Source organism: Pinus tabuliformis, chromosome 3_1, assembly GCF_031772625.1.
Source record: "Pinus tabuliformis cultivar Carrire ecotype Pingquan chromosome 3_1, CPIR1, whole genome shotgun sequence".
Classification (NCBI taxonomy): domain Eukaryota; kingdom Viridiplantae; phylum Streptophyta; class Pinopsida; order Pinales; family Pinaceae; genus Pinus; species Pinus tabuliformis.
The window spans coordinates 717,062,738-717,073,392 of record NC_142301.1 but is presented as its reverse complement, the minus strand read 5'-3'; the positions used below and the strand labels follow the sequence as shown (position 1 = coordinate 717,073,392).

Genomic DNA, 10,655 nt, shown 5'->3' with positions numbered 1-10,655 from the left:
CCTTCAGGAAACTCAACCAAATCCCAAGTATGGTTTCTATTTATTGATTCTATTTCCTCATACATTGGAGCCCTCCATGCATCAAATTTACTTGCTTCCTCATAATTTGCAGGTTCTACAATGTTTACAATCTTTGACATTAATGCATAGTCTTTAAATTTAGAAGGTAATCGATCATTCCTACTTGATCTCTTTGGTAGGGGACTTACCTCAAATCTATCTATTTCAGCCTTTTCTAGGCTTGCATTATTGATTACATTTCTTGTTTCTTCTTCTTCTTATTTCTGCTCCTGCTCTTCATCTTCCTCATTGTTTTCTTCCATTAGCAATGGAATGTCCCAATCACTGTTAGAGTCATCCTTTCCTTCTTCAATCTGTTCTAGTTCTAACATTGTAAATTCCCCATGATTCCCAAGATTGAAAGGACCAACATGTTCGCCCTCCATAAGTCACATAAGGCCTTCAACCAGATCATAAACGAACTGGAAGCTCTGTGTCTATTTCCCATTTCCAAAGACTGTCAAAGGTTTTTTGCACAAAGCCTGAGCAAAAAAATTACTTGCAACCCGACCATCATCATGGCACATTCGCGGATTGAAAATTTGAGCACTCCAAACCTCAACATTTGCCCCAACACGCTTGGCAAGTTTGGATATGTTCAAGATTCCCACATAATTAGTTTTGATAGTCTTCATAGGATTTTTTTTGTAATGCACAGGGGAAGCAAGGCAAGCCAAATGGTTGATCTGATCAACCTCCAACAATAAGGGTTCCACACCATCATGCCTTATCCGTTCTAACCTCAGATTGCCAAAATGATGCAAAACATTCTCCTTCCTTCCTGTGAAGAAATTGTCAACAACAATAACACTGTCGCCTCTTGCGATGAGCCTGTTAAGTAGATGACTGCCAACAAAGCCAGCTCCACCCATCACGACAACTCGTAGGGACTTTCTCTTCAAACCTAGGAGCACTTTAGCCCCCAAATTCACCATTGAACCCGAATGATACTGAGAAAAACGAGAAACAGGCGTCTCATAAACAACCCGATGAGGTTTTTCGGGCACAAACCTTCCATTTTCATTAACATTAGAAGCCAAAAAACCAAGCTGAAGGATAAAGAAAGTCAATGCGACGGCGATTCCTATCAAAATTAACGACAATCGTTGCTCCTTGAGCAAATAATCTACTGGCCTGATAATAGACCACGTCTTTTCTAGCTTAAGGGAGTACTCATCACTGTTATTCATATTGGACTGATAAAATTTCTGATCCTTTGATGAATAAGTCTTCAATGAGCCACCACTGAGCAAGTCCGATCTGATGCCACCAAACAAATCAGGAACTCTAATGCGCCACCACTGGGCAAATCCAATCTACTACCACCAAACAGATCAGGAACTCTAATGTGCCACCACCGGGAAAATCCAATCTACTACCACCGAACAGATCAGGAACTCTAATGCGTCACCACTAAGCAAGTTTGATCTGCTGCCACTGAACAGATCAGGAACTCCAATGCGCCACCACCGAGCAAGTCCGATCTGCTGCCACCAAGTAGATGAGGAGCTCTAATGTGCCACCATAGGATAAGTTCGATCCGCTGCCACCGAACAAATCAAAAATTTGAAAGTGCCACCACCGGGCAATGTCGATCTATAAAAATTGCAGATTTTCCAAAGAGAAAGTAGATGGCGCTTCACGACAGCGAAATACCCGCGCCGAAAACAAAATCGACGCATCTTACGAAATTGGCACGACTAAGGCTTGATTTTCCGTGCCAATAGCACTTTCTGGCGCGCTAGCGTGACTATAGCTCTCAAAACCGCACCAAATGGCGCGACTGTTCCTTAATAAAACATGCCAACCCTTCGTTCCGCTCAAAAATGGCGCGACTATTCCCAACTAAACCGCGGCAACCCTTTCTTGTGCTCAGAGATGATCAGTCAACTGATACCTTTGCTTCAGGTGTTACTGCAGTCCACTTGATTCTATGAATGCTTTTGTACACTCCACCGCCACTACAGTTCTGTAATCAATGATGCATCCTAAAAAAAAAGAATTAAGGCTATCCCTACTCTGTGCTTTGATACCAAGATAAAAATCAGCCTTGAATTGAAAAAGAAGGAGTTACAGCTCACAGGGGTGTACTGCACCTGGAGACTGCACTCAAATAAAGAAAACTCTCTTCGTACACTCTACTATTCATCAAATGAGAAATTACATCATTAAGTACATTACTAGAACTCAGGAAGTTGAACCAAATTCCCAAACTCTAGGAACAAATCCTAAACTAAAGAGATATGTTACAACTTGTGTAACCATTTTTCCATTAATACAAAATAATATTAATTATTTTCAACTAAACTCAGATCACAAGATGAACAAGACACATAGCAACATATAAACACAAACTTTATTCACAACAGTAATTTGAAGCCTTGGTTAGTATCGCTTCTTAGTATCGCTTCTTGTTGATGCCCTGCTACAGTTACTTCCTTTTTCTATTAGAAAAAGCCATATGTCCCTAATGCTATGTCCACTTGGCTCCTTAGCTTTCATAGAGAAAATTTTGCAGGAATACTTTTGCTCGAAATCCACTTTTATCAGAATGTCTGGAATGTACTCTAAACATTCAATGCGAACAAACACTTTCACCAGCGAAATGAATCAAACCTCTCGTCAGATCACGCTCAGCAATTCCATGGCTTTGACATGATAATTGAAGCGACGACTTATTAACAACTATTTTTCCCAGTGTAATGAGGTCATCCCATTACACAAGCTATAGGGGTATGCGGCCCACTCACACCTATTGTTCCTTCAATTGCTGAGTTAACAATGGGCGCATATTTCCGCTGAATTTATCTGGATTCAAATTTCTGCTGTTGACAGCCATTACAAACACATACCTTCACTGCGTCTACTTCCACAAGCTCAATGCTACTTCGCTCTTTACACACACTCCACGGCTCTGAAATGATACAGAACCTCACTCTGATACCATATCAGAGATTGCACTATCAGAAAAAGATTTTATACTTCTTTAACATAAGAATATTCTATACTTATAAGCACAGGAAAGATATGATCATCCACTTAAATTACAACTTGCAGTTAAAGAAAATATCCAGTTTCAAGAGAATTCTTTGCAACATTAAATCCTATGGTTATTTCTAATAATTTAAACATACAAATAATTATTATAATACCTCATATTTCCAACTTATAAAATCTTTTTTGTTTTTTTTTTATTATTCTCTTCAGTTTGAATTTTAAACCAGATACTTAGTTTAAATTTTAAACCAGTTAATTAGTTTAAAGTAACCAATACATTCATGGTGATTGTATTTATTAGTACAATCACATTAAAAATATTAATATGGTTGATATAGCCTAAAGCTTCATAAATATAACAAAATAAATTATTGCAACACTAAAAATGTCTTACTAATGCATATATTTACTTGATTAATCATGTATAAAAAGATTATGGGTCAACTTGAAAAAATAAAATAAAAAATTACACATTTTATTGTAAAATGGATTATTTTACCAACTAAAATTTGATTATATATTAATTTCCCTATCTATTTATAATATGAACTTTTAAAGTTGGAATAATCACAAATCCCTAGGAAATTTGTGAGCAAAAATCTAATTTAACTTCAAAAAAGAAATTACACATCTGATTTTGTTAAATAAAATTGCTTATATATTAATTTCCTAATATAATTAGGATATAAACATATTAAAATTGAAATAATTTAAAAAAATTAGTAAACAGTGAGTAAGTGACAAAAACCATAATTGTTAAAAGTTATTAAAATCCAATACAAACTAACAAATTCTATAACACACTCAAAATATCCTAGCTTATTCTCCATTCTCCCTATCATTTCCTAACCTATTCTAGAATCCAAATCACATCCTTATGTTTTCGGATGGGAGTCTTTTACTCATCATCAGCATGTCTTTAACGAAAGTGTTTAAATTCAGGAAAGAAGACGCTCCGGGGAGGACAGCCTTTCTTGCGCACTCCTTGAGTCTGAGAACGCTGTCTCTCATCTTCTCTCCTTCCGCTGTTTTCATCATCCTCGTCACAGCATCCTCAATCTCCTCTTTCATGACAACCTTTTGGTGATCCATATCTACATCTTCAAAATCCAGGCCGATTTTCCACACATCCTTTGAGAATCTGCAGTTGAGAAACTGATCGCCAAAATATGGGAATCCCACCACAGGAACTCCCATGCCCATACTCTCCAACATAGAGTTCCATCCACAGTGTGTGAGGAATAATCCCACTGAAGCATGGGCAAGGACTTTCACCTGCGGAGCCCACCTCACAAACATAGCCCGTTCCTTTGTTCGTTCTTCAAAACCCTCAGGTAAAATCGCAGCCTGGCCTTCTGCGATGTCCAACCTGAGAACCCACAAGAAAGGTTGCCCGCTGCCCTCTAGCCCTAGCGCCAGCTGCTCCAGCTGTTGTTCTGATTTTACAGCGATGCTCCCAAATGAAACATATATAACTGATCCCGGCTGTTGCATATCCAGCCATGTCAGGCAGCTGTCCTCCTCCTCCTCCCACAAACTCCTGCACGAATCCCTTCCCTCCAAAAAATTGGGAAGGAAAAGAGGTCCCACGGCAAGTGCAGGACAGCCATTCAAAGAGAGAGCTGTCACTGCATCCTTCCCTTCGAGCTCCTCGAAAGTATTCACCAATACGTAGTCGCCTTTACTTTGCTTCTGCGATTCATAGAGAAGCGCATTGAAAGTAATATCCCCATGATCCTGAGCGCGATAGAAGGATATCAGGTCGGTTGGCTTCAATGGTGGGATGTTTCCAGGAAGGCAAGTAACGAGCTTTCTCGGATTTTTCGCTTCGTTTACTGAAAAGTTACAAACAAAAGTTTAGTTGGAATACACATTTCCAGAACAAATGAAAACAATGGACTGATATATAATCCCGGATATATAAGAAAAAAATTTTAAATATTTTTTTTCAGTGGGGAAGATCCCCGCTGAAGAATCATCATACAATACAAATCACCGAATCGAGCAGATAATAGGTCATCACCGACAAATATCGCCGTAGCGTGAAGAGGAAGAATTTAAAAATATATATATGAATGCGCTTTTAACTTTCATTTTCAAACTCTAACAAACTCTAATACTTGGTCGCATCTAGAGTAATCGAGAGCTTTTACTGTGTAGGTATTATAAGATATATCCGACTGTAACTTCAAAGAATTCCACCTGCAGTAATCAAGAATATTTACCGGTTAAACGTAATATTAATTAATAATATAATAAATATTCTTTGCAGTTCTCCTTCATTCCTCTTAAAATTTAATAAACTCAACGGTAAAATACTATTCATTCTTAATCATAGAAGATACTAATGTTTAATTCTTGTGCCCTAACACAACAAATTGGGACCTTCTAAAGTTTAATTTACTCACTGCGTACTTTCCATAGACATTGTGAGTTTCTAAGGCTTATTGTTTAGCAGCCTCTCAGAGGCATGAGGCATCAGGTCATGGAGACTATTGCTTAAAAAAGTTTCGATAGTCTCGCTGCATTAAAAATGAGGAATAAAGTAACATAAGTGTAAGTTTTGGTTTTTATTTTTGTTTTTTAAAAAGTATTATTTAGCAGAATTTGTTTTATGAATGAATTTAGGTATTTTTGGGAGAATATAATTAAAAACAAAATTTATATAATTTATATACAGTTTGAGTAAGTTTAATGATTAAGAGTGTGTATTTCCTACTAAGATAGATTTGCTAAAAAAATAGAGTAAATTAGATAATAATTAATAAAATTATATTTTTAAAAACAATTTATATATATTAATTATATTTTTATTTTTATAAAATTTATACATTAATATTTTTAATAATATAGTTATGTAAACTAGAGTTATATATATATATATATATATATATATATATATATATAATTAGATAAAAGTGAACATAGCAAACCACTTATTTATTTGTATAAAGAAAGCTAATTTGTTTTTTCAAGACAAAACCACAAACGTGTGGATTTTATTTTTAATTTTATAAAATTTATATATTAATATTTTTAATTAATTAATTAATTACAGCAATGAACATAGTAAACCAATTATTTATTTGTATAAAGCAAGCTAATTTGTCCTTTTAAGATAGAAAAGCAGAAACATGTGGATGCCTTTATTGGAAAGAAAACAAAAAAATCTGAACACGTTTGGGATTAAGAATGTTTGGCATTAAAGATGTTTTTATTGGAAAGAAAACATGCTTGTTTTTATTGGAAAGAAAACAAAAAAATATGTGGACATTTTTGGAATTAAGAAGGTAAATGTTCTTTTAAAAATATGAAAAATAAAATGGTTAATCTTTTAATCATTAGAACCAACATAAATCCCAATGCCACTCTTCATTATCACATTTAAACCATCAATATGATAACTTATCAAAGCTTTACACAAATATAAAACGCAACGTCCATCTATTGATTATCACATTTAAACCATCCCTATCCTAACTTAAGAAAGCTTTATGCTAATTTTTGTTTCATTAGAATAAAAATTGAAAATATATTAAAATAAAATATTATGGAAAGAACAGTGGTATTTGTATTCACAAATTTCTGATTGCTGATAAATATACAATAATATTAAAAATATTATATAAAAGATCAATATTAGTAATATTAAATTAATTTTTTAATATAGAATTAAAAAATTATTAAATGAAAATATTTATGTGATATAAAATGAGTTTATTTTTCTATTTATTTTTTTTGGGATTTTAAATAAATATATTATTAAAAATGTTTAAATATCTATATTAATATTAAAATAGTAATGTATAAAAAGTTAATAATGTTATTGATATAGAACTTTTAAAGTTAAAATTAAATATAAAGTTTATTTAAAAATTAATTAGCGATTATATATTTTGTTAGTCAAGAATTATTTAAAGATATGTAAAATTCTAAATTATTTATATAAATATTTTATATTTTTCAATAAATTTCAAAATATTGAAAAATTATATTTATATTAAAAATGTATAAATATTTATATTAATATCAAAATAATAATGTATAAAAAATTAGTAATGTATTAAAAAAAATATCTGTAAAAATCACATTAGAGAATTTCTATTTTGCTCTCTATTTAAGCCTTTGCCATAGTTCAAAAGACTTCTTATATGATTTCTACTATTATTTTAATATGAATCACATATCGCTAAATTTACAATAAATATATTTATTAATATACAAATATATTTACTAATATATAAATTTTAAAAGTTAAAATAAAATATAAAATTTATTTAAAAATCAATTAATAAGTATATATTTTGTTAGTTAATATTTATTCAAAAATATGTTAAATTCTAAATTATTTTTATGAATATTTGATATCTCTTAATAAATTTCAAAACATTAAAAAATAATATTAAAATAAAAAAATAAAAATTATATTTAAAATATTTTCATATCTATTTAACTTGAGGATGAATCTATCCCAATGCAGAGACATAGACCGTAAATGTCCGAGAGGCAAAAGGAGGTTCGCATAGCATTGAGAGAATCTATATGGCATACAGATAGCAAATAGAGAAACATACCATTTACTGGAATATGTCCCTCGGAAAGAAGCAAGTTGACGTAGCATTGAGAAACGGAGCAAGCAGCACATATAGGCCAGAAGATAACCCTCGGTACTTTCATACTGCTTGCGACCTGTTCCGTGCAAGACATGAAGGCGTCTGTGACGATGAATGAGATTGGTGGATATGATGGTGATTTCTCTTCAGCGCCTCTAAGGATGTCCTCCAACGCGGGGCCTAACTTTTGCAGTGCAACAAATAATTCGCCCAAGTTGGCAGTGCGGCCATTGTCAGGCGGTAAGCCATCAGGAATAGACAGAAATTGAAGTCTCCGTCGTCGCTGCTCCAACTCAGGGTGGTCTCTGGAAACAAGAGAATTAGCATCTTTTGAAGCTTCCATCATGCGTTTGTGTGTCCACTCAGTATTGACGAAAGTAACGAACACTCCCCTAATAACGAGAAGCTGGGCCAAATTCATGAAAACATTTATATGACCTTGTGCAGGAAATGGCACAATTACTGCGTGCAGATCATGGTTCCCCTTTCGGTCAAACGTATCCATGTCAATATTGGCAGACATTATCAGTTTGTCTTCCCTTAATCCACTACCAGAGTTTACGACTGTGGATTTGAACTGTTACTCATGGACCTTCTATAGTGGATTATACAATTAGAGCAATACGCTCACTTCTTGTATGGGCAATGGAGAAAGCATTGTAAAGAAAATTGCAAACCAGGTTTTAAATGATTGATTGGTAAGGTTTCATTATCGTCAAATACTTCAACTTGTTGTTTGTCATCCATTGAATGGTTTGTGGCGAGGCAATGTGACTCTTCTCGATCTCTGGAGTCATTGTCAATTTATCAAGTAAGCCAATAAAGTTCTCCTTAATGCTGCCAAGAAAGTTCTCCTATACTGATAAGGTTGTAGAGAAAATTGCCAAAAAAAAAAGGTATGGCGGTCCTTAATGCTGCCAAGATAAGGTTGTAGAGAAAATTGCCAAAAAAAAAGGTATGGCGGTCCTTAATGCTGCCAAGATAAGGTTGTAGAGAAAATTGCCAAAAAAATGTATGGCGGTCCTTAATGCTGCTGCCGAGAGTTCTCCTTTACTGATAAGGTTGTAGAGAAAATTGCCCAAAAAATAAAGTATGGTTGTAGGCCGCCTTCATCTCGATTGCAGATTCACTTAACATTTTTACGTGGTTATTTGGACCCACCTTTTCGTCTCCGTTTATAGAGACGGATGTTGATATCATTATCGGAATTATTTATCACTGAAAATTTTTGCAACCAGAAACTTGTGTCACATCTGACGTCCGTCGTTGTTTCAGCGCCGTTTTGTCGACAGCTCGAGAAATAGAACTAAATTCAACGTACACAGCTACAGCACCGGGCGGATGCCAGCCTGTGCAATGGACTAAATGCACAGTAAAATGGTTAACCGCATTGAAATTACTTTAAACAAATATATTTATCACACACGATTAAGTTGTTCGCTCATTCACGGTACTCAGTGGTAGAATCAATTAATTTGTTTTTAATTATTAAAATTTAAATAATCATTAATATCGAATATTGATTTATGAAAAAATAAAAATAAAACTAAAAATATTAGTATTATTTACTCATGGGTTGTTATTATGATTTAATTGTTATTAAAATTATGATTATTTTAGAAATTTTATTTAAATAATTTTATATTTTTAAAATTTATTAAAAATTATCAATTTAAAGAAAATAATAATATTTTTTTATAAAATTGGTATGTTTTTCTTCAATTTTCTCTAAATTAAAGTTGCAAAAAAAATTATATTTAAGTAAATGTGTAATTTTTTTTATTTTAAAATAACAATAAAAAAATTTCTAAATAAAAAATAGTAGCAACTATAATGAAAAGCAAATATAAATATATTTATTTGTTTTATTGTTAAAGGCTTCTTATTTCAATTTGAGGAGGATGATGATTTGTTGATTTTTTTTTAATTGAGAGCCTAGATTGATTCTTAAGGGAATAAGCTTAGACATAATGTTTATAATTGGTTATAGTGTGTTAAAAAGTTCATTAGGTTGGATTGACTTTTAAAATTTTTTAAAAATTATAATCTTGCCACGTGGCTCCCTGCCCACCAATTTCCTAGGGATTTGAGATTATTCCAATTCTAATAAGTTCTTCCATGATAAGCTTCTCATTATTATTTATAGCAATCATTTATATAGCAAATTTTATTTAGCAAAATAGTCCATTAGTTTTAATAAATTTAAAAAATTATATTCGTGCCTAGTGGTTCCCAACCCACCAATTTCCTAGGAATTTGAGATTATTCCAATTCTTATCATTTCCACCATGTAAGTTCCTCATTAATATTTATAACATTCATTTATAATTCCTTTTTTTCTTAAGTTAAAGTTGACCCATAACCTTTTTATACATGCTTAATCAAGTAAATGTGTGCATTAGTTTTTTTTGTTATATTTATGAAGCGCTCTTTTGGTTATATTTATGAAGCATTCTACTATATCAACAATCTCACTCTCATTGTACTTGCTCAGTTTGTGTCAATATTATAACTCAGAAAGTGTGGTAAGAATATTTCACCATAAATAAAATATTTGGATGTTCCTGTGAATGACATAATTTTTTGTCAACTTAAAAAAAAATGATAGAAATAATTAAAAGTGAAAAAATAAATAAAACAAAAAGGAAAATGAACTATTTTCTAAATAAAAAAATAATGTCAACTATAATTAAAAACAAAAATGAATTAAATTACATTATAACTTATAAGGTGTAAGAGTATTTTAGACTCACACATAACTACAAGTAAAATATTTAGATGTTAATGTGAAATAACAAAATTTTATATCAATGTAAAACATATATGTATATATATAGAGAGAGAGAGAGAATATTTTCAGTTTTAAGTGTAGAAGGTGTATAATTTTTATACTTATTAAAAATGTTTCAATACAAGATTTAGATAAACTATTTAAATATCTATACTATTATATATATGAAAGAAAATAATTATATATATTGAAAG

General features: G+C 32.2%; 1 protein-coding gene and 1 pseudogene across 1 annotated transcript; both read right to left on the bottom strand.

Annotated features, from left to right (window-relative positions):
• Nucleotides 1-497: 497 nt before the first annotated feature.
• Nucleotides 498-1,250, bottom strand: LOC149189277 (UDP-glucuronic acid decarboxylase 4 pseudogene; annotated as a pseudogene).
• A 2,541-nt stretch (nucleotides 1,251-3,791) lies between these two features.
• Nucleotides 3,792-8,432, bottom strand: LOC149189276 (UDP-glycosyltransferase 85A8-like). The gene is made up of 2 exons (XM_089413180.1): nucleotides 7,632-8,432; nucleotides 3,792-4,892 (listed from the first exon to the last, which is right to left on the bottom strand). The coding sequence occupies exons 1-2, from the start codon at nucleotides 8,191-8,193 to the stop codon at nucleotides 3,925-3,927; spliced, it is 1,530 nt and encodes a 509-aa protein (XP_089269306.1). The 5' UTR covers nucleotides 8,194-8,432; the 3' UTR covers nucleotides 3,792-3,924.
• Between the last annotated feature and the right edge of the window lie 2,223 nt (nucleotides 8,433-10,655).